The 27,941-nt window shown below is 36.6% G+C and overlaps 2 protein-coding genes and 1 non-coding gene across 3 annotated transcripts; 1 reads left to right on the top strand and 2 right to left on the bottom strand.

Moving 5' to 3' along the window:
• The first annotated feature begins 9,534 nt into the window (after window positions 1-9,534).
• Window positions 9,535-10,155, top strand: LOC121991501. Its single transcript, XM_042545494.1, has one exon. It carries the CDS (start codon window positions 9,535-9,537, stop codon window positions 10,153-10,155), a length of 621 nt encoding a protein of 206 aa, XP_042401428.1.
• A 3,417-nt stretch (window positions 10,156-13,572) lies between these two features.
• LOC121989383 (transcription factor MYBS3-like) lies at window positions 13,573-16,424 on the bottom strand. The gene is made up of 3 exons (XM_042543396.1): window positions 16,020-16,424; window positions 14,406-14,614; window positions 13,573-14,317 (listed from the first exon to the last, which is right to left on the bottom strand). The coding sequence occupies exons 1-3, from the start codon at window positions 16,294-16,296 to the stop codon at window positions 13,835-13,837; spliced, it is 969 nt and encodes a 322-aa protein (XP_042399330.1). The 5' UTR covers window positions 16,297-16,424; the 3' UTR covers window positions 13,573-13,834.
• A 7,549-nt stretch (window positions 16,425-23,973) lies between these two features.
• Window positions 23,974-24,079, bottom strand: LOC121993371. Its single transcript, XR_006115230.1, has one exon. It is a non-coding gene; the product is annotated as a small nucleolar RNA R71 (small nucleolar RNA).
• Window positions 24,080-27,941: the final 3,862 nt, after the last annotated feature.

The following is a 27,941-nucleotide window of genomic DNA, read 5'->3' as shown; positions in this document are numbered from 1 at the left end:
CCAGAGCAAGGAAACACTTCGACGACATCGACAACACAACACTAAGCATCTCTTCTCCTCTATTCTCGAATTTTGGTTGTAAAAATACTTTGTTTTGTCTTTGGTTTGTTATTCCTTCACAATGGAGTAGACCTCTAATTCTTAGGACGTAGGGAGTAGTTTTGATGTGATATTAGTGAATGAACTATGTACTTGGATATTTTCTTATGCTATGATATGTTTTGTGACTCGTTCTTGTATGTTGTGTCGTATATGTGTTTGACGAAATGCATGTGAGGTCAATACATTTAAATGTAGAGGATCGGGCACCGCATAAAGGAGGTGCTTTGGATCATAAGACTATGGGATCCTATGACAGAGGGTATTCCTTATTTTCTAAGGTATTCTCTTGAAACGGGAGATCAATTCTCTACTAGGGAGGCTAATTAGAGTTTTTGGAGTTTTTCCAAATTAACGTTAGGAAGTGACTTGTGTAATCAGCAATTGTATGACCGAGGTCCTATGATAGAGGGTATCCCTTTAATCGGACTCTCTAGGTTATCTCTTTTACTTAATATCATTAATCTATCGTTAGGAAATACATTAGATAACTCTAGCGATTGTATCACAGGGGGCTTATGATATCCCTTTAACTGAACTTTGTAGAGTTATTTCTTTACTTGACGTTAGAACTGGTGTTAACTCTACGGTGTGACCTGCTCAGGGTTGTGCCGGACTTTAGTTAGGATCCTTACACGAATGTAAGCATGGAGTTGGGTAGATGAACAATTCATAAATATATTAACTAGCATCATAATGAAACTGAAACCTTTGAATCACCCCCAAAATAACCTTCACATTCATTCATTTGTGCTCCCTCTCTCTCTTTATTCTCTCTTTCCGTCTTTCTCTCTTCTCTCAAGCTCTCTCAAACGCTTGTGAATCACCTTTCAATTGTTTAGATAATTCATCGTACGAAATTAACTAGTGTTTAATCAACAGTCCATGTGGGATCGATATTTTTATTACTTGATAACAATCGTGCACTTGTGAATTCGACATCAATTTGATAAAGGAAGGCTGTCAGATGAGATGAAGGATCTCTTCTCTTCTAACCCGAAGAGAAGAGGAGCTCCCGGTGGAGGATGCGGGGCTGCTGTGTGACAATGAAGTTATCCCCTCTGAATTCAGAAGGGTGGATGGAGCAAAGAGCCTCGGATCCGAGAGCTCTTCGATGGGAACTCACTGGTGGTGGAAGTGGGGCTGTGGTGAGTGGAGAATGAAGTTTCCTCTTCGAATTCGAAGAGGATAGGGGATGCTGACGAGTGATGAAGCTCTCCTTGAATCCAAAGAGGTGAGGTGGAAGGAAACCGACGGTGGAGATGAAACCTCTCTCAATCGGGAGAGGGTGAGCTCCGGTTTAGTGGATGGTGGTGGTCGGGCCTTCGTCGTCCAATTGGGAGAAGAGATGGAGAGGGGACAGCCGGCGATGATGCTGATGTGGAGGTGGACTTTTGGCTGTGAGGCTCAAGAGGTAAGGGGAAGGTTGGCGGCGTCGAAGGCTTGGGAAAAAGAAGCGTCCTTGGGCGTCAGTTGGGGAGAAAGAGAAAGGTTTCTTAATGGGTTCAGCTTTTTGGGTTCATGAGAGGTCAAAATCTGAATCCATTAAAAAGAGAGGAAGATAAAATGGATATGGATCCGAGTTTTGGATTTTGGGTTAATGAGAGGAGTGAGATCTGGATCCATTAAAAGAAAGTGAAATTGGGCTTTTGGATGAGTTTGACTTCCCTCTTTCTTGGGTCCAACTTGGACTCTTCTCGCTTGGATGCTCACTTTTGCTTTGATGGTGATGATCTCTATCAAGGGCTCATATTGCTTTAGATCAAGGTGGATGATTAGGATGCTCTAGATTTCCATCAATGGTCCAAATCACTCCCTTATAAAACAAGATGCACATTTTTAGATAAAATCCCAAAAAATATAGGAAAAGTCGCATCAAAACTCTAAATAAATCCCAACACAATGCATAATATAAATAAATAATTAATCATATGAGAGGATAAAATCATCAAATATAAAAGTCAAAATAATGTGCTAAAATGTTCGTTATTAACTCTCTACACTTATTCTTACACGTCTTGGACGAGTAAAACAAAACTAAAAAGCAACTAAAGACTCATCTTTGAAGCAACACCCAATCATAATTTGAAGATAGTAAAAGAATAGTTTTCTAGGAATGTCAATTCTCAAAGATTCAAGGATTCATTAACTCAATTATTACAATAGTTAACAAGTATCCTGAATAAGCTAAGAATGACTAAGCCTCATGAGATAAGTGATAGTTGCTCTCACTCTCAAAAAAAATATTTCACAATAGGGTTCCATTCAAGCTACTCAGGATTTTTCCATTGCCATATGTTAGCTTATCTTTTACTCACTACTACTATAAACATAAGAGGGTATGACTTTGAAGACTTATAGTAGGATCAATGCATGGGAGGAGGTGAATAACGCTCGTGACTTTTCACGTTCGTTTAAAACTTAGAGTAAAATGCAACGGAATAAATAAGTAAAGAAAACAATGACCCAAGTTGGTTTTACTTGGTTCAGAGCCTGAGTCGACGACTCCTATTCCAAGGCATGTACTCGTTGAGTACTTTCGATTGCGAGCCTTCGATAGTCGGAGTAGCGTTTGGGCGTCGTAGAAGTTTTTCTGAGCAAGGCGTAGGAGAGACTTTTTTGAATTGATGTGTCGAAGCTACTGGTCAAACCATCCTTTTATAGCCCCATCTGAGCACCTGGATCTCCTCCTGGGTGCGTGGAGTGTGCTGATGTAGCGAGCTCTATGTCTGGGTGCCCAAACCCCCTCCGGACGCTTGGCCAATCGTCGTGCTCCAATGCTCCAATGCAGAGCGAAGATTGATTTTCGTTGGTTCGAGCGCTTGGAGTAACTTTGGGCGCCTGGACCGTCCGAGTGCCTATCTAGGCACCCACCCGGGGCGCTCCCTCATCGCCACTTACCTAGGTACATGGAGCAACTCTGGGTGCCCGGACGTACGAGCTCTCGAAGACTTGTTTTCCAACCACTTTGCAATCTTAATCACCTGCACCACAGAGTTAGAAACAAGCAATAATATATAAAGCAAGGTAACATTTGACCGTTTTTGGATTGTCCGGTCTTAACTTTGAGTTTCGCTGAAACTCTAGGTCGAACCGATACCTACTGTTCCCTTTTCGAGGAACGCGTCCTCATCTACTCCTCTCAGGAGAGTTTATCTTTTGCCAAATCGGTCCTCCAGTCCGTCTGGACTTTTGCTCATCATCCGAGACCTCGGGACTTTCACCTAGTGTCCTCGACCCTAAAATTTCTCGCTTAGTCTTCGCGACCTCCAAGACTTTCACCTAGTATTCTTGACCCTAGAATTTCATCCAACGCCCTTGACCTGCCAAAACTTTGCCAAGTCCCTCGGACCAGGACTTTATTGCCTAGTCGTAGTTAGGACTTTCCACCTGTCTAGTGTCTACTAGAATTTTTTGTCTAGCCTCAATTAGGGCTTTCACCTTGTCTAAGATCACTTATGATTTTTTTGCACACTCAGTTAAACTTGTTAGATCATAACACAGCTTAACTATAAACTTTTGTCAAATATCAAAACATAAGTTAGATTAGCTGGTGCTTCCAGTACCAACACTTATTATAATTGCAAGGTAAATAAGAATCAAAAGAAATGAGGGTATTTGTCAAATAAAAGAAATTGAAAGAGATAAAAAGAAATCAAAGGAATGAAAGAAAGATACGAGAATATCAAAATGTTAGATAGACAAGTACAATAAAATATTGCCTTGCACAGTTTCAATCCAAGTTTCGAATATTGAACACTCATGCAAACAATTCTATCACACTTAAACATAAAGTTGCACAGCATGTCAAGTTTTTATATTGCCTTTATTCTTCGGGAAAATTTGTATGCAGTCTTTATTGGTAAACAAATCTTTGCATGTAGTCTTCATCTATAAAAATCTTTATTTCCACTCTCTAGTCAAATATATTTACCTAATTGCCCATGATACTTTTCGGTATAAAAAGTCCAAAAATCAGTATAATTCCTCTTAAATTCAGTACATTAAATTAGAATCTAGTATATTTTCTATTAAATTGAGTACGATTCTTTTTTCACCTCAATTGGATGGAAAATATACTAGATTTTCTTTAAATGGTACTCAATTGGATGAAAAATATACTAGATTTTCATCCCTAGTCACACATATTTACCAAATTGCCCATGATATTTTTATGTATAAAAATTCCAAAAATCAGTATAATTTCTCTTAAATTCAGTACATTAAATTAGAATCTAGTATATTTTCTATCAAATTGAGTATGATTCTTTTTTCACCTCAATTGGATGAAAAATATACTAGATTTTCTTTAAATGGTACTCAATTGGATGAAAAATATACTAGATTTTCTTTAAATAATAAATAATGCTGAATTTATAAGGAATTATATTAAGCAGAAAAAAAGTTGTGCTCGATTTAATAGAAAATATACTCAATTCTAATTTAATGTGCTGAATTTAATAGGAATTATACTCATTTTTAGACTATTTGTACCAAAAAAATATGAGGATTAATTTTGATAGAAAATATGCTCGATTTTAGCATAAAGTACTGGATTCTAGTGTAAAGTGCTGAATTTAACCGGAAATATACTCGTTTTTAGACTTTTTATACCTAAAAAATCTGAGGGGCAATTTAGGTAACAATATTTGCATGAGGGAGTTGAAACAAGTAATACTTTGTATACAGGGAATGGAAACAAAGTTTTTTGTAATTAGGGACTGTATGTAAATTTGTGATTATGATTAGGAATTTTTCTCTACTTTACCGTTATTCTTTTGGCGCTTAATTTCTTCTTTTTTTTTAAATATATCATGCTCTCCCCTATGCTCAAACATCAAACTCACCTAAAAAAACAAAGAGTATGGTTTGCCCATAATGATCAAGCATGGCTTGCATATACTTTAATTATATTTAAGGTCTATTCTTCTAACTACTAGTCCCCCACACTTGGGACCATCCCAATAAAATACTCATCATAAAACATCCAAATATCTCACATCCAAAAGAACAATGCTAAGAAATCAATGAAAGTAAGAGGAAAAAAAATGGCATGATGAAAGATGAGAATATTATTCAACTAACATGTAGAAATAAAAGAAAGCAAGGGAAACAAGCAAATAGCCTTCATCATAATCATACAAACCTATGATAATGTAGTCTTAGAAGAATCAAAATAAGTTCTAGAGTAATAATAATCATGAGTGCACCGCACACAAGCAATTGAAAAATAAAAAATAAGCTCAAATCTATTAGGTCAACAAAAAAAAAATCAACTCAGTCTACTAACTTACAGTCCATCACCAAACTATTAACCATATGCAATCAAGATATATATCCATTTATGACAATAAATCCTAAAATTTGGCAGTCAAATTTAACTAATTTTTACTACTTCCAAGATGGTATAAAGGAGTGCATAAGAAATTCAACTCCAAATTTAACAAAACTCGACAAAGTGCATAAATGAAGAAAAAACAAACAAAGTGCAACAGAATCAGAGACATGAATATTAATTATTGACTCTGCAATCCATATGCTCAAGCATCTCTATACCATTATGAATGCATTCTGAAGAAATTAAAATTGGTTGGAGCCTTATGCTTGTAGCTGGCTAATGGATAATGCAATTTCATCCATTTGCATCTGATAATTCTGTAATGATGCTTTGACTATCTGCTCTGCTGGAACTTGAAATCATTGGCTGCTAATTACTGTATGAGATCTTCTTGTTTATGCACTGAAGTCTCTAATTGATTGGGAGCAAAAGTTAACTGGTTGGAATGGCTGTAGACAGTTAGGTATTGGGTCATTCTAAAATGCAATGGAGTCTGATATGCTGAGAAAGGTTTAGCTCTCCATTGTAACGACTGTGCCCAATTAGGAATATATGCTTTATGTTGTTCAGTAAACTGTTGATGGTCTCTTCAATCACGAATATGGGTAATGGTAACTAGATCATGCATGCACTGCTGTTGGAATTGGTAGTACTTCGCCGGCTCAATACTTGAAACATATGACTTCTTGTGAATTAACAGTCATGATCTCTATGAGTTCACTAGCCTGAGTAGGAGTTTTGTTGACTAGAGTCCCTCTACTAGTTGCATCAACCATACCTCTGTTCATGGGAAGTAATCCCTCATAGAAGTATTGAATAAGTAGTTGATCGTTGATCTAGTACGGAGGGCAACTAGAACAAATTCTTTTGAAGCGCTCCCAATACTCGTGTGGTGTCTCTCTTGTCAACTGTTGCACACCACAGATACTCTTCCGAATCATTGCGATTCAAGCAAGAAATAATCTCAACAAAAATGATTTCTTCATCTCGCGCCAGTTGGTGATAGACCCAAAGGGAAAACAGTACAACAAATCTTTTGCTACATCTGCTAATGAAAATGAAAATGCTCGAAACTTATTGTCTTTTTCTGATATGCTTTGCGGCTTCAAGGTTGAGCATACCACATGAAATTCTCACAGATGTCAACTAGGACCCTCACCAACAAGACCATAAAATTTCGACAACGAGTGTATGAATTCATATCTTAATTCGAAGTCCACATCTAAATTAGGATACTGGGTGAAGAAGGGTTGATAAGTCACATCTGGCGTCGAAAGTTCCTTGAGAGTTTTGTCATTGTTGTTGGCCATGTTGCTTGCAAGTGCTGCATGAAAACAGCTTTAAACTTCTCTAAAGTTCAAATAGCAGTGAATCGGCTAAACGATCTCCATGTCAAGCTCGAGATTGTGGTTAAAAACTTGACACTTGACGTCATTCTATATTGATGTAATAAAGAAGTGCTCTCGAATTTGTAGATGTAATCTTTGGGATCTGTGATGTCATTATATTTTTTTGATCTGCAACACTCGAAAATGACTCGGCAACTCATCTTGAAGGATATCTCTTGAAAATGGAGGAACTCGAAGAGCTCTTCGAGACCGTTTTCTCCTGGATAATCTCGATGAGGGGTGTCACTAAAAGATTTTACAAAATGTTCTCTCGTGACAGATTTATCGATCAGTATGAAAGAAGCAATTTGCGGTGTTCATGTAGGCTAAGGTACCCTCTGGTACACCGGTGTTGCTTCAATCGACCGAGAAGGCAGTTTGGTTGAGGAATTTATTGTTGACGGAGGATACAGGGTTACCCCTTTGAAACCGCATACACTGTCGTCGTTACCAATTTGGCGAAATCCTTCATTGCCATGAGGATGACATTAGGTCTTCCGACATCATTTATCTTAATGTCTTGGTTCAGGTCTTTAACTCAGTTTTTCCACAAACAATGTCAATTTGATCTTGCCCACGAAGGTCGACGAGTGAATCACCAGTGAGTTGGCTTTGTTGTCAACTTAATCGACAATTGCTAGATGGCAACGAGGATTATGTTTTTCTGCGAGCTTATATGACAGCAAAACAAGAGGAAAAGAGATTAAAATGACGACCAGGGGTTCTCTAGTGAAGTCATTTCGATACTCAAATTAGAGGATGAAGGAGAAACAGAACAATATTAAGGTTTTGACATACATAAGTGTGTGTATGTACTTTGAATGTCAAAAATGGTCACCTTTTATAGAAAGATATCAAATTTTTTTTCCTTCTATTCTCATCTTCATGTTATCATTATTTAATTCCTTAAATAATGCAAGACTTATTTATGTTGTCTTTTTTTCGAAATAATATGAGATTTGCGTAATGATCATCTTTTTCTTGAAATAATTTGATATCTATGATAATTATCCTTTTCCTGAAATGGTCTTATGTTCCAATACACGTCGTCAAAAAGTCGGGAGGCCAAGGAACCAAGAGGCCTAAGAGCCAAGAGGCCAAGGAATTGAGAGGCCCGAGAGCCGAGTGGCTAAGGAGCTGAGAGGCCAATAGTTGGGCGTTGAATCGACTTCCCCTTTGCCGAAACCATCTTAGCAGGTTTATCAATCTTTCCTTATCCACATAGCATCCACTGATCACCCCTCGAATCTCTGATCAACCTTTACAAAAGGTTAATTGTACCAACATAAATTGGAATCGATAAGAGTTTGAATCGGGCTTGTTAAGCAGGAAAATAGTAATTTTAGTCTTGATTTTTATTATTTTTGTCCAGTTTAATATTTAGTGTATTTTTGATAATTTATTTTATACTTTTAGTCTATTTAGGGTATTTTGAATTTTTAGTATATGTAGAATTTTAGGATTTTTTTTTTTCCTTTTTTCTTTTATATCTTAGGTTTTGAAGTGGAGAATTTTCTCCAGGAGAATGATGTGAGAATGAAAGAATAATTTTATTATTTCATGGAGTTAATTTTTTAAGATATTTTAGTCTTTTCTATATTTAGGATAAAATCTATGTAGTATTTTATTTAGTTGTTGTGAGAAATTTTTAATCACTTTGCGGTCGTGTCGTTTCTTCCAGTGTTTGATTGTATGTGAAATCAACTATTTTATCTTGTGAAATCTATCACCGTCCTTGCTCATGCATGACCCTGCTGACAGGTCAATAACGAGCTTGACATCCTCTGTCCTGAAATTAATGTGTCCTTCTATCTTTTAGTACGATCAGACAAATTAAATTATATCTCAAGGATATAATGTTCATAATCATAATTATCCGATTGATGAGGGGATACGGGGACATATTATTTTTGGGATAGAGGATATTAACTAATCAATAAGGCGATGATGAAACAGCGAGTTTGTTTTTGGAGAAAGAAAGTGAATAAGAAACCTCACCAATCATTTATATTTGTTTCCAAAACTGTGCTCCGCGCAATTGCAATTTGATTAATTTCAGTACCCAAAAAATTCAATAATTCTATCACATTGTTTCAACGGATGAATTCATTAATTATTTTCTCATACTTTTGAACCATGGCACAACGATACCTGCTATTCAATATCTACCTTTATATTCCTTACCTACCAGGAGCATTAATATAAACTACCCATGCATCACTATTCCTCATGCGAATCGTGCACGCTGAAGCTTAATAATTCGAAAGCTAAACAGTGTGCATTAATTTAATGAAAGTCTTCCTTTCTCCGTGTTAATTCTGGACGAGTTGACAGGGACGTCAGGGACGAAAGTATTCGTCTTTTTTGCCGCCATTAATTTAATGAAAGCCACAGGAAACGTGATTCAAAATTAAACTCTGCATTGGCAAGACAAAAGCCAAGAAGAAGAGGCCAAAGTCCATCCCTTGGCCATTAAGTAATTAATCACTCCACGCACTTACAACAGTCCGTTCCCTCTTTGCCGGCCCACGGCATTCAATTATATCATCATCGATTATTGCTGCGGTTCTCGCGCTCTTTAAATTCCCCCCTTCCTCTCCCCCTTTCTCATTCGGCAAGAAGCAAAGCGATCTCTCCTCCTCCAAATTCCAAATCCTTCTGAACAAAATCGATCGATCGATCGTACAGTTAGCTTCCCAGCTTGAGTTGATGGATCCCTCGTTGGCATTGGCAAAGCGGCTTTGGCGCATGATACGAGCCGCCCACTGCGTCCTCCGCAAGGGCTTCGCCAAGCGCAACAAACTGATGATCATGAACCTCCACCTCCTCCTCAAGCGCGGCAAGCTGGCCGGAAAAGCTCTCACCAACTTACTCCTCCACCACGGCCACCATCCCAGCGCCGACATCACCGGCATGTCGCCGGAGGAACTAAACTTCTTCTTCTACGCTCCCGGCGACGTGGAGTTCAGCTGCAGCAACACGCCCTCCCCTGCTTTCTTCCTCTCCGCCGCCAAGCGCCTCACGAGCGGTCGCCGACGCAGACAAGAAGAATCGCCCCTGGACGTCCACGTGGCGGCGGCCGCGCTGGCGAAGGAGTTCGAGATTGTGACCCTGGCGTCGCCGGTGCCGGCAGGGCGGCTCGGGAAGAGCCTGGCAGCGCCGCGGCAGCTGAGGATAACGGACTCGCCGTTTCCGGCTAGGGAGGAGGAAGAGAACGACGGCGGCCGTGTGGATCGGGAGGCGGAGGCTTTCATCAGGCGGTTCTACGACCAGCTGCGCCTGCAGCAGAGCGTCCCGGCGACGCCGGAGTTCGACGGCCGCCGCTCTTGATGTTGAAGGATTAAGGGTTTAATTGTTGATTAAATTAAAAAAATCAGTCACGCGCTACTGAAGAGATGTATGAAGAACAATCCATTTACATGGATGGAACGCACAATGTACGTGAAAATTTTAATATGAATCATATTTCATCATATTAAAGTGAATATTTGGTTGATAAACAATATTAAAAATAATAATAATAATAATTTTAAATTAAATAGTTAGATAATTAAATTTATCTAAGATCATAATCCATCTCCTTGGTGGTGCAAAAGGACTTGTGATCCACTTTGCTTGTAGGCCTAAAATTTATAGGTTAACTATCCATCAAAAGAAGAGAAAAAAAAAAGGAAAAGATGACCAAGAAATAAAAGCGTCATGCTTCTTTTGGCCAGAGCACTTGAGCTTGGCATGCTCATTAATTATTACGGTAATTTTATGGGGTTCATAGCTTTTTAAAATATATATAGCATTAACGGATATATATCAGTTTTAAACAACAATTTATAAATTAAAATGACACTACTAATTTTCGTGTTGTCAAAAAGATCCTTTTTTTAAAAAAAAAATCTTTCCATCAATAATTTAATATCTAAAATATTTTTTAAAAAAGAAAAGTTTTAACCAAAGTTACATTACTTTAAAGCAACTTTAAACAATCGAAATTTTGATAAGGCAAATATCTTTCCCACTTTAACCTAAAGATTTCAAGATGTCCAATATTCTATCCTCGGGTGGTAAAAAGTACAGTCCTATCCTTTGATAATGATCCTATATATTTTAAAAGGAGATAAATCATAGAAATTTATTCATCTTTAGCCGAGCTGCCTTCATAGACATGGATATGAGATAACTTGAAATGGCATTTATGTCTTTTGAAAATCGAACCATGCATGTCTCTTTGATGATAAGCCCGATCATATTTCTTTGATGATAAACTCGATCCAAATATCAACTCAACTACATCCGGAGGTGTTAAATATTATATCCTCGACCTAGTTAAATACCTCTCATTGCACCTATAATATTTATGTCAAGTCAAGTAAATGATATCTAGAATCACAATATATTCTTAATTTAAATCTTTAGTCATGCATATTCAAACTATATACTTAAGAACATAATTGCATGACCACCCGTAGCCTAGTTTTTCCTATTTTTACCCCTTTGAAAATCCATTAAATGTTCCATCCAAAACATATTAATGACCCAAAAGAATCAAAACCGTCTCGTATTAGCATCATTTCATCCTTATTAGTTTTATGAATTAATTTTCAAGTCTTTTAACTTTGATTTTTCTTTCAATTATTAAGGTGTTTTGCTCGTCTTGGTATACTTAAATTGTCCAAATTGGTTATCCAATACCTCACATTAAGTATAAGATGTTCTAAGAAATTAAGGTGTTTTGGTTAAAACATTTGTGATAAAAATTATCCATTTCGATCATATGAAGCTTTCACTAAGTCTTGGATCCTAATTTAATTTGATATAAGATATTATTTATCAAGCTGCTAAAAAAATAATTTAATGCTAAAAGATAGCTACCAAAAAAAAATTTAATGCTAAAAGATTATATATATATATATATATATATATATATATATATATATATATATATATATGTGTGTGTGTGTGTGTGTGTGTGTGTGTGTGTGTGTGTGTGTGTGGACTCGGGGCATCTTGAGTGAATCTACACTAGTTTTATTTTTTTTATTGTTTTATTTTTTTAGGGTATATTACATGTACTTAGCATTTAAGATTTTAAAATTTACGAGTTGAGTTATAATAGGTTTGAGCCAATAAGATTTTCTCTCTAGGGTTCAGGTTTCCCTCTTAAATTATAGTATTCAAAATTATAAATTTTAGATGCTCACGGGATATATTATATGTATTTAGAGTTTATGATTTTAGGATTTAAAGGTTGAGTTATTATGAATTTAAGCTAATAAGATTTTTTTCTCTAAGGTTCAGACTTTTTTTTTTTGGTTATAATGTTCAAGATTAAAAATTTTAAATGCTCGGGTATAATGCTTCTTTTAAGGATATATATATATATATATATATAGCGAATAAGGTAGGATGTTTGAAGTGAGGGTCGAAGTCAGGAAACAAGCTGATGTGACGATCAAAGTTAAAGAGGGGTCAACACTTGGGGTCGACACTAGCATACGGCTCGGCTGAATAGTCGGGTCGATCGGATCCTCAAGTTCTTTCGGCATGACGTAATCCCGAGCCGAGACCTAATTCAATTCAGAACCAAGTGGCACGATCACTTGGACGAACAAAATCATCCGACCGATCGAACCTTTTGTCAAATTGGATCCCAAGTCCTTCCAGCTTAATGGAATCACGAGCCAAGTCCTCTCAACTCGATCGAACTACTTGTCCAAGCGGATGCTGAATCCTTCCAGCTCAGTGGAATCTCAAACTGAGTTCTCTAAGCTCGGCCGAACTATTTGTCTGAGCAAACGTCGAGTCCTTAAGGAGACTGAGTTCTCAGAATGGTCAACACTCCTTAACCGACCCAACCTTGTCAGAGTACGATGTCCAACCGAACGTTGTAGGGGACTCAGTCGACCTACCAGCAAAGCGTAATAAGGGTCCATCGGCTCAATAGTCTAATATTCCTTTTTGGTATCTTGTGTAACCGTTATCAAGGAATCATGGGGATATATTCCATGTGAGTCGTATGACGGAAGCTTATATCCTGTAAAGCACAAAAATGATCGGTCCATTTTAGGAAAGTTGTCAAAATGTCAAACCAGTCGATCCTATTTTGGTAATGCATCAATATTGGTGTAGAATGGAAAAGTAACATTATATAAGGGGTCTTCATCTACCGACACAAGTAAACTTCGCCATCAGAATTTACTATTCATCATCCATCCCTGCTCTTCATTTTCTTCTTTCGCCACTTGCCTAACTTAAGCGTCTGAGTATCTATATTGAGGACACTTCCATGACTTGATTATTGACGTTTTCTTCTCCTAGTTCTTGTTTTTACTATGCAGGCTCATTAGCGACATCAGAGTCCTCGTCTTCTTGTAGTTAACATAGGAACTACCTAGCCAGCATATCATCCGCCTCGTTTTCCGACAGGATCAATATTAAATATTCATACTTTGATGAAAATAAAATTCAGATTTAAATAAAAACGAATTTCAAATTCAAAACCTTTGTCAGAACTTTTAAGGCACTAACTGACACCCTCAAAATTTAATAAGCATATCTGAATAGGAGATGGAAACTCAAGATGATGTTAGAACGAACTCCTCACATCATGATGCTCGCATCATTACCAGTATTAATGAAATAATTTAAGCTTTAATTACATATATATAGTCAAATGAACAAATTATCAAGGTTTATCCGCAAATGGTTGAATTAAACAATATAATGTTACTGCAATGCATACCCATTAGGCGATAGCAAAACAGGCCTTTTCTAGGTTTCATGTTTCTTGGAAACATTTATAACGTTCTACAACGATGATACAGATGACCATATAAATACATCCTTGCTGGATAAATACTAGAAACTATACTCAGCAGGTGCTTCAGTTACAAATATTAACACAAAAAGAACGATAAGCTACAAGAATTAGAAAGCATATATAATTGCAGGCATTTAAATGGGAATTAAGATCTCAAAGAGCATGATAATGAATTCCTTACGCATGCCGTTTTCCTCAAACTGCATGAATAGGGCTGTTATTATTTTTGTTTAGATCAGGCACGACAATGGAAGTGTCGGCAGGTAAGGCGGACTGTGTTGGACTAGAGGATCCCATTAGCTTGAGGGAGAGATCAGTAAGCTCCATGCGACTAGCGATGCTGAGGTTTGACATTCTAACCACCTCATCCACATTAACAGGCTCTTTTGGGAACAATGGCGTCGGCTTTACAATCTTGTAGGGTTCAACCATTACTTGGCCAATGGAACTGGTAGCTAAATTCGGAGGCCATGGCCAGGAGGGTACGGGCACGGTTACGAAATTTGGATAAATTGTTGGTAGCATTGTTGTAATTGGATCCTTGAATTGAATGTTCTTTGATTCTACAACACTATTGGTTCGTGATGGCTCATCAGGCTCAGGTCTTTGTTGACCAAGGTAGTTGACCTCTAATTCATTAGGGGATTGCAGAAACAACTGCTGATCATGAGTGAGAACCTGTTCAATTGGTGGTTGAATATGAATTTGTAAGAGTTTATATTGCTGAAGGAGCAAGAAAGGTTAAAAATAAGGGGAAAGGAGCTACCGTTTCAGGGACCATGTCAAACAAACTTGAACGCCTCTTCCTTCGTGAAGCATTACTTTGTCGAATAAAATACTTTTGCGCGTGGCTTGCTACTTGTGTTGGGGTTCTAGACATGACAAAGTTCCGTGCAATTCCACGCCAGTCACCTTTTCCTAATTTCTGAAGACCCATTAAGAACATTCGATGTTCCTCTTCGGTCCATGGGATCCCTGAATCCAGAGAATCTTAGCATCCAGAAAGTGAAGTAATCATTGCAAAACAGGGGGGAAAAAAACTATTTCTTTGTATTATAACACTATCAAGATATAACTCATTGTGTTTACATTGGTCAGATGTCTTTTAAAAAAACATGCCAATAGTAATTAAAACAGATCCTTTGAGAAACCGTAGATAAAACAAACTTTAACATGATACAATAATAACAACCAAGCTTTTATGTCATTAAGTGGGGTTTGGCTATATGGATCATCTCACGCTATTGGGTCCGATCCCCTACTATATGTTCATCTATGTTTAAATGATTCTTTTAACAACAACCACATATGAAATGATATGCTAACATTGCTGAAATGCTGTTAGATATTCCAAGATTCCAAGAACTTAGAGAATAAACTTAAAAGGCTTGTAACTGGAACAACTAGGACAGTGCAATTAATGGACACAAGTTATACTTAAGTGTCCCAAGAGTAATCTTTAAATACAACAATAAACAAGAAGGAAGAATATGTTTCGCCACAACGAATGAACTGATAAGTATATGTTTCATGAAAATATTTTGATACAAGACAACTTTATATACTTGCTAAAGACATGCAACAAGTGCAATTGAGGGTACAGATCATTGTGCCTAAAACACACTAGAATGAAAACAAAGATCACCAACAAGCAAAAGGATGGCGTATAATTAGTTTATGAAAAAGAAAGAAAAGAAGGCACATGAATCACGAGTTTAAAAAGTTAATGACAGAAAATTAGCAATATTGGCTTAAAAGCAAACCCTATTTGTCTCAAGGCGCACTTTATTGACCTATCGGCACCAATGGCACAAACTAAGACTAACCACACCATGAACTGCTAAGAAGCCGCCAAAATTTTGGAACCATTATCCATCAGCAGTCATTACTTTTCCATTGTTATTCCAAATTTAGATGCCATGCTAAATAAAAGCTTTAAACGGTTGCAATGCTTCAAAGTATTGCACAATTCGAACGGTTGCAAGAAACCAGAAACAAGGAATGAAAAATAGACACTAAAGAAACAAAATACCTAACAAAAAACAGAGGATTCCAATATGTTTTATTAGCATACCATGTATTAAAATCAACAAGGAAGAGATCAGTACGAGGAAAAATTTATATAAAAAATAGTACTGATCCCAGCAATTTTTCCAAAATTGATCATTATTTCAGATAGGGTTCATCAAAAACAAATATATGTTGGGTGAACAATCAAAGCACCTCAATTGAATTTTATTTATATTTTTTTGATAAAATTAATAAGAAGTTTCAAAGCTTAATTGATTGAGTGGAGGATAAATGCGACGTAGCAACAACAATCCATTAAATCTCCATGCCAGGAATCGATTTGAACTCGAAAGAGAAAAGGCTTCATCACCTTTCTTTTGCTCGCTCCGGCAATTAGAAGAAAACACACGGGCGGGGTCATCGGAGGCGTAACCGGAGGCGGCGGCCACGGGGCTGTGGAGGTGGGCATCACCAAGTGGATCGACCGAGGGTGAGGCGGATGGAAGGCACCCCATACTGGCGCTCTTCTTCATCGCTCCCACCCCTTCCATCAGCCGCACGCCGAAGAGCCGCACGCCACCGCCCCGCCCAGGGCACGTCCGCGAGTTGTGCCCGTTGTTGCTGCAGTGCGAACACCGCCTCGTCATCCGGAGCCGTTCTCACGCCTTTCCTCACACGTAGAACTCAACTCCCCCTCGCCGGAGTCTCTCTCTCTCTCTCTCCGAGGGGAGTCGCGTTGTCCTCGCCGTCCTTCGATAGCGCTTCTCTTATTAAAGCACGTCCTTTCATAGAGATAAAATCCCCCACGACATTGCCCTTAATTACGAGATTATCCCTATTGAAACATCAGCAAAAAAGGACCACCGTCCGTTTCCTGGATCATCTCCCACCCGTTACGTAACAGAAGAATTGCACGATTATTCGTTCGCCACGTGGAAAATCACGCGACCCCGCGAGCGTCACGTGGAGGAAGCCTCAACAAAGGGGCAGGGGTCCCCGACTCCGAAGGGGCCCGCATAGTCAAAGACGAAGGTGGAGAGCGAGTCTCACGGTGAGTTTCGACCCTTGCGTTGGAGTGAAATAACGAAAACACCATCGTCTCTTCGGAATCTTTCGTACGGACATACTTTTGACGTAAAGCCTTTTTGCTTTAATAATAGAACGACAAAAATTCGTCTGCGCACTTATTTAAATTATCATTAAAAAAAAGTGCTTTCTTCCAATTGTGAAAAGTCATACGTAACCTTTAAATCTAAAAAGATCATGAAAATCATTCATCGTTCACTGCTCATTGCCGCGTTGCAGTTATCTTTGGATTATTTGCAAAGGAGATCTTTGGTATTGTGAATAATTAGTCAAAAGTAGTGGAAAATATTTATATTTTAAGTTTTAGTGTTTTACTTAATGACGAAGAACTTTCAAAAGATGTATAGTAGTTTAGATCTAGCCATCTAGGTTTGTCACGTGATATACTTATTATTAGAGGCAGAAAAAGTGATGATGTTTAGTCAGATATCTGTCTTAATCTGTCATTAGATTATGTGTAAAAAAATTAAATATATTTTTTATAACTCGAATAAATCATAAGATTAATTTATACCCGACCACTAAATTAAATGATTAAAAAGTGAGAGTATTTTTTGTCCGATGGTCCATCAGAAATTGACCTCCTATCCTATTATAATAAAGTTATCATTCTCTAACTAATTGGATACCGGTTAGGACGATATGATTATTATTATTAGTAATATTAGAAGTTGAAATATGTATATAATTAAATTAAAAAAATCTAATTATAAATTTTAAAATATTATAGATTTTGTTTGGTAAAAGTGTCCCAAAACAAAAGAATATCGACCTTTTCCTCTTATAAATATTTTTCTATTTCTACTAAAAACTTTAAATGCATCCGTCCTTTCTATGTCTTAATCTTATGCAATTATCTAAGATTAATAGTCATTCATAATTTATCTATTTAGTTTAGAAATAAATTGACGGAAATATAAAGGGTGAACCAATCATCTAAATATAAATATAGTTTGGGTGTTTGTTAATAAAATTATTTTTATAATACTAATTTTATTATTTTTTCTATGAATATAAAAAGTTTATTTTATTATTTTTTTTACATGACTTTGAGATAAAAGGCCGTCCTTATTTTGTAATAAGTAGCAGTAGTTCTATCTAAAGAGTTCAAAATAATAAGAATAACAAGAAAGTAACAGTGTCAACCCTAGGGTTATTATTTGTTTTCCATTTTTTAATTTTTTTAAAATTAAAAACAAAAGTATACTCCATATGTACTTTCAAGCAGCACAAACGTGTTATTTTTTTTTTTTTTAAATAGTTTAGATCTACATAATAAATATGGTCAAAATTATTATTTGAATATATCCTCTAGAGTCATTCCATTTTTATTTTCGCCCAATTTTGAATAGTTTAATTAAATATATATAGTAAATTTGCTCGAAATTGTTATTTGAAAATAAGTTGTTCCAATTTCAATATAATAATTTTTGCTAAAATTACTACTTAGATTTAACTATTCAAATCTCAAATATAACTTTCTATTATGTTTCCTCGAGTTTCTGATATCATTTTATGCTCCTAGTTTTATTGTTTATGTCTTAGAAGACTATGTAACAAATTTGATCAAAATTATTATATAAACCTAAAATTAAACTCTCTAAATTTTACAAATGACTCCATTGTAATATTCTATGGACTTTCTATAGCTGTTCTATATCTTTATTCTCTAATTTTAACTACTTTAGATTTTTGTACTAACTTTCGACAAGAACTAGATGGATCAAATTACCTAAGTTGACCCCTCTATTGTGATTGTTAAAGCTCTTAAAGTCATTCTATGTTATTATTTATGTTATTTAATTTGGGCTAAGAAAGACTATGTAAAATTTTAGTTCAACTTGTTACATGGATCTAATGTGCTCAAATTTCATAAATAACTTCCCTTATTGTGTTTTCTAAATCTCGTAAAGTTGCTCTATCCTCTCTTTTTTATTATATTGACTAATTTAGATTCATACGGTAGTTTTATCAAAATTGTTACATGAACCTAAATTGACAACAATCTTAAAAAAAAAATTAAGTCTTGTATTGTATTTCCCAAAGCTTTTAGAGTCATTTTATACTTTACGTTTATCGTTTTAGTTAAGAGGTCATTTAGCAGTTTTGATAAAAAAAAAAATTACTATATAGGTATAAATTGGTCAAATTTCACAAATGAATCATTTATTGTGTTCCCTAGACATTAGGAATCATTTATGCCTATTTTTAAAATTTGATTCTATATAGCAATTTTGAATAAAATTAACCTAAATAATCCAAATTTCAAAAGGGACCTAAATTATCCAAATTTCAAAAGGCACCATTGTTTTTTAATTAGTATTTATTTTGTTTTAAGTTGGTATCAGATTATCCAAGTTAAATCAATTAATGTTTAGATGATCAATTTAGTCATATAAAATGTTTCCATCAACTACTAGGATAAATCAAAAAGAGAACCAAGCAACTTACTCCGACTCAGAGCCAGCCCTGGACCAGGGCTACCAGGGCACCTGCCCAGGACCCAAACACTCTTAGGGGCCCATTTTTTTTATATATATAATATATATATATATAAACGTTATACATATATACGTTTTTTCTCTTAATTTATTTTTTATAAATGTTATAGATATATATATCTATTAACGGGTTTTTTTCTCTTATTTTTTATAAACGTTTTTCTAATTTCTTCATCCTTCGTCAAAACCCTCGCCGCTTTCGCCGAGCGCCAGTCGCCAACAATTCTCCTCGTCGAAGCGCCGATTCAGCGATTCTCCTCACCACGCCTTGCGATTCTCCCTCTCCCCAATCCCCACTGAAGCCCTCCTCGCCGCACCTTCCCTCTCTCGCTGCGACGACTGCAGGAGAGCGCCGTGAATTGGGGGTGGCTGTGAGCTCACGTCCAACACACAAATCAGGCAAATAGCGCCAAGGACAGAAGGACTTATAGCCGTAAGTTACTGCTGTGGACTGCAGTTGTTGTGAAACCCATCTATTTGGTATTCTTCCTGTCATGTCTCACTTCCCTTTCTTCTGGTGATTTTTTCCCCTTCACAGTCTGCGATCCACTTTTATCATGTTTATACTTTATATGTAAAACATTTTATGCGGATAAATGTAGGATATCAAAGCACCATGTCAATTCCAAATTTGTGCGAGCCATTTCACCTAATCTATAAAAAAAAATCCTATTTTGATATCCTGTTTCAATCAAACTGTACAACTTTGAATTAAAGATAGAGCTTGTGCAGTTATACTCCCATAGGGCCAATTTTAACAATTAAACATAACAATGAGAACAATGATATAGAATGTTAGGGCAAATGACTTAAATAAGGAGTTATTCCTATTTCCTAGCAAGCTGATAGGAACGAATTGAATCATATGCTGCAATCAGAGTCTTATAACTCTCAGTTATAATATGTATTAAATGAATCAAGTATATACTCTCAATTACAAGATGATTGTTGGTGGAATGTTTCATTAGGAGTTATAATCCTTAGGTACAAATTGATAATTTTTGGTGAGAGTATATACTCTCAATCATTAGGAGTTATAATCCTTGTTTAGGCATTTGAACATAAAGACAATTTAATATTAAAGTAGATGCATGTTTCATAATTTCACACAATAGCTCTCTAATTTTTTTTATTGTATTTAACTATTCAAGCTTAATATAAAGAAATTAGCATTGCTTGAAAATCTTATTTTATTTATAATTTCTGAAATGATAGATATTGTTTTAATAAATAGCCTAGTTAACTTCACTGAGTAGCTAGAATACTTCTTTCATAATTAATTGATTATTGATTAAAATCAAATAGCAAACAATATAATATAGCAACCTAACCATGGAAATTTAGTTGACTTTAGTGTTATCTTTTTTTGAAACCTTATTTTACTACTGTTTTAATTATACGAATAAGGTCTTAACTCCTAAATAATTGAATTATGTTTTTTTTATAAACTTGCAGGATATCTGTATAAGGTCTTATATAAGTGGATTTCGAATCAAAAGAAAATTCTCCATATCAGGTTTTATTGTTCTTTGTTTATTGCTTTTTGTTCATAATTATCTATTATCATGAAACAACTCTCTGGATATCAAAAAAGACAAAAAAAGAAAAAAGAAGAAGAGATAGCCCAAAGCTTAAGAGGTTCATTAAACAAATATTTTGGTAAAGAATCACATAACACAACAGAAAATTTAGTTCATATTTTAACTAATGAATCAAATGTTAATGAAGATTTTGTTGAAAACAAGAATGATGAAAATAAAGAATTTGTGAGAAATGAAAGTGATGAGAATGAGAAATTTGTAGAAAATGAGAACGAAGATAATGTAGATGTTAATAATTTGGATAAAATTGAAATTGACAAAACTAAAGATATTGATAAGTTTTGTGATGATGAGCATACAAACAAATATCAATGTTCGACACCTAAATATGATTTGAACATATTTGATCCACGAGTTTGGGATACTCTTGATACAAAAATGAGGAATTTACTTGTGGAAAGAGGTCCTAAAAGAGAAGATATTCTTAAGTTTCCTTTAGATAAAGAATCTCGACACTTTTCTCATACTTATTATGTTCAAATGTTACCAAATGGTGAGACTCGTGATCGAAAATGGTTAGTGTACTCGAAGGAGTTAGACAGAGTATTTTGTATTTGTTGTAAGCTGTTTAAAGTAATACACACCAAAAGTAATTTAGCAAGAGAAGGAGTTAATGACTGGAAACATTTATGTGACAAACTTAAACAACATGAAAATAGTGTTGAACACCTCACTAATCTAAGAGCTTTTGTTGAACTACAAATGAGATTAAAGAAAACATTGACAATTGATAAGGAAATACAAGAACAAATTAAAAAGGACACAAAACATTGGAAACACATTATGCTAATAATAGTTGTTGTTGTAAAATGTCTTGCTATACATAATTTGGCATTTCGTGGTACATATGACAAAATTTATGAAGATAGTAATGGTAATTTTTTGGGTCTACTTGAAATAATTGCAGATTTTGATCCAATAATGCAAGAACATTTTCGACTCATTCAAGATAAAAAGATTCATTATCATTATCTTAGTCATAAAATTCAAAACGAGTTAATATCTATTTTAGCCTCCAAAGTCAGGAATGCAATAATTAAAAAAGTAAAAGAGGCAAAATATTTTTCAGTAATTCTTGATTGTTGATGTGCGTAGATTATATACTCTTTTATGCATGTTTTTACGCACATTTACATACTTTGAGCATGCTTGATCTATGCATTTTTATACTTCCAGCTTTCCTTTTAGCATATTTACTCTTTTGGTTCGGAGATCTGCTTTTGTGCATTTTCTGTACACAGGAGTCGATTTGGTGAAGAATCTACATCTTTGGGCAAGCCTTGGAGGAAACAAAGGGAGAAAACACCAGGCCGTATACCTCACACGACCCTGCACTGGTATGGAGCTCGGGCCGTGTGGAGTTTGGCACAAACAGAAGAGGAAGATGACATGGCCGTGTGAATCTCACACGGCCGTGTCTTGATTTGAAGAAATCAGAGCAGAAGCCTTACATGGCTGTGTAGATCTACACGGCCGTGTGAGGTTTCCAGAGGCCAAGCAGGTGGTGGCCGTGTGCACCACACGGCCGTGTAGCATTTACAGAGAACAGAAGGGTCCTGACCGTGTGAGTCATACGGCCGTGCAGCTTTGGCAGAGAAGGAACTGGACATGGCCGTGTGAATCTCACACGGCCGTGTCGTGGGGCCGTGTGGCAGTATTTGTATGATGGATTGATGTAATCTCTTATGGATTTGCCATTTTCTTGTTTCAATGACATTGTCTTGCTTGTATCAATTAGATCTTGAATGATTAATGGTGATTTGTGCTTAATTCTCATTCTTGATTGATTGTTTGGATTTCTTGTGGACTTTGTAAAGATAAACTCTCACTCGATCATTCGAGGGATCCACGTGGCAGGTGCAAGCCCGTGTAAGGACGTTTGAGAGATAATCTTGAAGAGGAAATAGGAATATTCAAGAGAGTAGGATGGATCTTGTGATTAGTTTCTTGTATCTTGATAGATTAATAAGTTGTGGGCTTCATGGATTCTATGAAGGCATAGTAATAGGTGCGCTTCTGTGTAAGGACAACGTAGGTTCACGTCTAATTGATCATATTTAGATACATTTCTCAGTCCTTAGTCAGTTATCTATTGCAAGAGAGAACCAGCAACTTTCTACAAGTGTTTGGCAATTGAGGGATAAGAATTTGTGAACCATTTACATTCAAGAAACCTTACAAAGAAACCGAAACTCCTAGAATCTCCCTTTATCATAACCCAAAATACTAAACTCTTGTTTGCTGATCTTTAATATTAGATTTGTTTACCTTCACTTTGCATTTGAAACGATTGGATAGTTGTTTAGCTAATTCGCATTGAGACATTTCTAGTGCTTATTCCAGTCCCTGTGGATACGATAATCTTTTATATTACTTGCGACATTTCCGTACACTTGCGGAGCGTAACAAGTTTTTGCCGGGGATTGCGCTATAACATTAGGAACTATCAATTGAGTTAGACTAAACATAACATTTGTTTTCCTTTCATATTGCATAGTTGTAGCTAATCATTAGATTTCTGTTTTTTTACTTTCTTGTATAACTTTTACTTCTTGTTAATTCTTTTTGTACAAATTCAATTCTGCATTTTTGATTCTTTTATTTTTCTTTTTTTCTGTTGAATTGTCAATTGCTATCTTGTTCTTGTGTATGCGAAGATCTAACTTTGCAGGGGAATTCTTTCCTTTTGACCCTGAGATTGACAGAACTTTCCATAAAAGAAGAATTCTGCAAAGGCAAATAGAAGAACAAGAACATTTGAACATGGCGAATAGACCACTCAAGGATTATGCAGCACCTTATGCAAGAGGTTTTCGATCTAGTATTTCAAGACCTTCAGTGGAAACTAATAACTTTGAGATCAAACCCGCAATTATATCTATGGTGCAGCAGAACCAATTTGGTGGAGGACCTCATGAAGACCCCAATCAACACTTAGAGGTCTTTTATGAAATATGTGGTACCATGAAAATGAATGGAGTTCCTTCAGATGCAGTTAGATTATTATTATTTGGGTTTTCTCTAAGAGATAGGGCAAAGCAATGGCTGAATTCTTTGGCCCCTAATAGCATCACCACTTGGGAGCAGTGTGAGCAACAGTTTCTTGATAAATTCTATCCACCAAGCAAAACAGCTCATATGAGGAATTTAATTGCAAGCTTCAAGCAGACTGACTCAGAATCTTTTTTTGAAGCATGGGATAGATATAATAGTATGCTCAGACAATGCCCACATCATGGGTTAGAAAGATGGTTAGTGTTGCACACTTTTTATAATGGTATCAACTATCATACCAAAGTATCCCTTGATTCAGCTGCGGGAGGGGCACTTATGAACAAAAGTTTAGATGAAGCTGAAGAAATTATTGACAGTGTAGCACAAAATCATCGTCAATGGGCAAATGAAAGAAGTGGTGGCTATTCTTCTGTAAACCCAACAATTAAAGCATCAGGGAAGTTTGATGTAGATGCGGTCACTCTTTTGTTTGCAAAATTGAGCGCTCTTACAAAGAAATTTGAGAATATGGGGACTAGTGCTAATATGGTCAATGCTATTAGTACATCTTGTGAAGTATGTGGGAGTTCAGAGCATTCAAATGACTCATGTCCATTGGGAGCTATCACTGCACAAATCAATCAACTGGAACAATGTGATGCAATCATGAGTTACAATCAAAGGCAGAACAACCCATACTCAAATACTTATAACCCTGGATGGAAGAGCCATCCCAATTTTTCTTACAGAAATAATCAAGATCAAGGACCATCTATGGGGGCAAGACAAAATTTTCAAGCTGGGCAACAAAATTTTCAACATCTATCTTCTCAAGACTTACCAAAGTCAAATATTGAAAAGATGCTTGAAGAAATTATCTCAAGTCAGAATGAAATGAAGCAAGATTTAGCAAAGCTCAATCAGAGAATGGATAATTCTGAAAAGCATCAAAAGATCCAGGATAGTCAAATTGCCCAACTAGCTTCCTCATCATCCAGAGCACCAGGACAACTTCCAGGAAAACCTGATGTGAATCCTATGGAGCATTGCAATAGGATTGAGCTTAGGAGCGGACGGACCTTGGGAGACTCCCAAGTGACTGCTCCAAAAGGGATACAAAAAGAAGAAGAGCTCTCTCCTCTTATACCAAATCAGATTCAAGCTAATGAGGAGAGTACCATTGAGGTTGAAGAGACTCTTCCACTGAACCATCAGAGCAAAGCTGTCCCTTTTCCTCAGAGACTTACAATGCTCAAGAAAGATGAAGAATTTGGCAAGTTTTTAGAAAAAGTTAAGGAAATTTGTGTAGAGGTACCTCTTATTGATGCTATTCTTCAAATGCCTAGATTTGCCAAATTCCTGAAGGATCTCATGTCAAACAAGAGAAGAAGAGGAGAGGTTGAGACCATTACGCTTAGTGAGGAATGTAGTGCTATCTTGGAGAAGAACACTTCCCCAAAACTAAAGGACCCAGGGAGCTTTTATATTCCTTGCAACATAGGAAAAGAATTTTTTGAAAAAGTTTTTTGTGATTTGGGGGCAAGTGTTAGTCTCATTCCCTATTCAATTTGTAATAAATTAGGTCTCAAAAACATTAAACTTACTACTATGGCACTTCAACTTGCCGATTATTCCTGCAGGTACCCTTTGGGTATTATAGAAGATGTGCCAGTGGAGGTGGATGGGAATGTTATTCCCACAGATTTTGTCGTGTTGGACATGGAAGAGGACCCTAGGATTCCTATCATATTAGGAAGACCTTTCCTTGCTACAGCTGGAGCTATAATTGATGTCAAAAATCATAAGCTTTTTTTGGTAATTGGTAAGGAAAGGTTGGAATATGATTTATCTAATATCCCTAACCATGTCTCGTCTCTTTTAAATGCTTGTAGCAGGACAAACATTTATAAACTTGAGGAATGGAATTTCCATCCTCATGGAAGGCCACCAAACGGAGACAATGTGGTGGAAGATGTTGGGAGAAGATCTCCCAACAAAAACGAAAAGTATATCTGTCCTCCAAGGGCGAGGAAAAGAAGCGAATGATCAAGTTTGGTCGAGCTAAAGACCTTAAACAAGCGCTTCTTGAGAGGCAACCCAAGGGTTCTTTTAGTTAGTTTTGATTTGTATTTTAATTTCTTTTAGTTTGATGCATTCTTTTGATTTTGTTTTCAGGTTAGGTGCAAAACAGAGCCCGGCCGTGTGCTATATACGGCCAGGCAAAAGTTGCAGAGAAGGGAAGTGCTTGGGTCGTGTCATCCAGACACGGCCGTGTAGGATTTCCCGAGGAGAAAAGGGCCTAGGCCGTATCTCAAACACGGCCGTGTAAAGAATCCCGAGAAGAAAGATGGAGAGGTCGTGTCCCAGACACGGCCGTGCGAGGAAACCAGTCAAAGAAGAGGGGGAGGCCGTGTGGATCTGCACGGCCCGTGTCTGGAGTCCAGAGAAGGAAGAGGGGGAGGCCGTGTGGATCTGCACGGCCCGTGTAGGGGAGCTATTAAAGTCTTCTTACTACCTCACACGGCCAGATCTTGGCCGTGTTCCGCACACCCCCAACTCTCCAAAACATCTCTTTCTCTCCCAATCTCTTAAAAACTCCTCTCTAATCTCTCAAGATCTCTTAGATCTGGATTCTTTTCCTCTCTAAGACTTGAACTTTTCATTCTCCTAACCTAAGATCTTTGCTCTTTGAAGTTTTGTTCTTTGAGTTTCATTCTTCCAACCCTAGATAATTCTTCCCCTATCTAAACTCATTAAGATGTCCAACATTTTGAAGAAACTTCGCAAAAGAGGTGGTGGATCCAGTGGGGACAAAGAGGAGGAGCCATCAAGGGACAAAGGAAAACAACCAGTGAAGGGAAAAGGCAAAAGGACTTCACGCAACAAAGGTAATGACAATGAATTCAATATTGTGCTTAGAAATGATGATCAAGTAACTAGATTTGCAATTCTTGTCAATAGAAAGATAGTGTGTACTAGATATATGGACCCAACTGTTCTTGATATGCTTGGAATTAGGGAAGATGTAGATTTGATGATTGGGTTTTTGGATTGGAGTGATATTATGTACACATATTTGCCTACATATCCTCGTCTTGTTTTGGAATTTTTAAGTTCATTGGATGTCCATTTTACTAATGAAGATGATTATTTTGGAAAAATCTTATTTAGACTAATGAATTAAGAATTTCTATGGACATTTAGTGACTTTAATTCTTGTTTTGGATTAACCACCGGGAGCCCTCGTAGGTTTGATCCAAGGTTTAATTGGAATCATTTTTGGAATGCAATAACTGGGTTAGATCAACCTTATGAGCCTTCAAGAGCTAAGGCCTCCAATATGCAAAACCCCATCTTTAGGTATCTACATAGAGTCATGAGTAAAACTATTTTTGGTAGGGGAGAGAGTGATGGGGTAGTTAAAAAGATAGAGCTTTATGCTTTATGGGCTATGCTCTATAAGGTTGAATTTGATTCTGGTTTTCATTTTGTTCAAACCTTATTAAGATCTGCTAGGGCATCATTGGGATCAATTGTTTTTGGTGGTTTGATTACCCGAATAGCTTATAATTTAAATCTTGATGTTGATGGGTTGGAAATAATTCATGGTAATGACATGATTGACATTGATGCATGTCTTGCTATGAAAATGATCGTTCGGAATGAGAATGGTTTCGCGTTTCCTAGGAGGAGTGGTTCTCCTTTACCCCTTCCTTTTCCTGAACGAACTACTATTCGTAACCCGGCTAATTGGGTAATTTCTGAGTTAGATTTTGAGGATAACCCTTCTATACCTGGAGACACTGAGCCACATCATGAGCCCTAGTCATTTGGACACCCGCAGCCTTCTAGTTTTATGGAGCCTGTTAGGCATTCTTTTTCATATGGCACGGGATCTTCTAGGTTTGATTTTTCAGATTTTCGTACGTCTCTAGAATCACTTCATGAGAAGCAAGATGCCCAACGAAAAATGTTGGAGGGTCGCTTCTCTTTATCTGATGATCAGTTTAGGGAGGTACAAAATCATTTTCAGTTTACGAGGAATTTTCAAGGTCAAGTGGCTGAGTTTGTGCAGGATTATGATACTGATCAGGCTAGGATGAGAGATTT

Source organism: Zingiber officinale, chromosome 6B (assembly GCF_018446385.1).
Source record: "Zingiber officinale cultivar Zhangliang chromosome 6B, Zo_v1.1, whole genome shotgun sequence".
Lineage (NCBI taxonomy): Eukaryota > Viridiplantae > Streptophyta > Magnoliopsida > Zingiberales > Zingiberaceae > Zingiber > Zingiber officinale.
This window is presented reverse-complemented; position numbering and strand designations above follow the sequence as displayed.

What these genes read in the sequence shown, in the direction of transcription:
- LOC121991501 (XM_042545494.1), top strand. Translation starts at nt 9,535, where the DNA reads ATGGATCCCTCGTTGGCATTGGCAAAGCGGCTTTGGCGCATGATACGA.
- LOC121989383 (XM_042543396.1), bottom strand. Translation starts at nt 16,296, where the DNA reads ATGACGAGGCGGTGTTCGCACTGCAGCAACAACGGGCACAACTCGCGG. An exon ending in CCGGAGCGAGCAAAAGAAAG is followed by an intron (nt 14,615 to 16,019) that starts GTGATGAAGCCT and finishes CTCTGGATTCAG; the next exon opens with GGATCCCATGGACCGAAGAG. An exon ending in TTGACATGGTCCCTGAAACG is followed by an intron (nt 14,318 to 14,405) that starts GTAGCTCCTTTC and finishes CCAATTGAACAG; the next exon opens with GTTCTCACTCATGATCAGCA.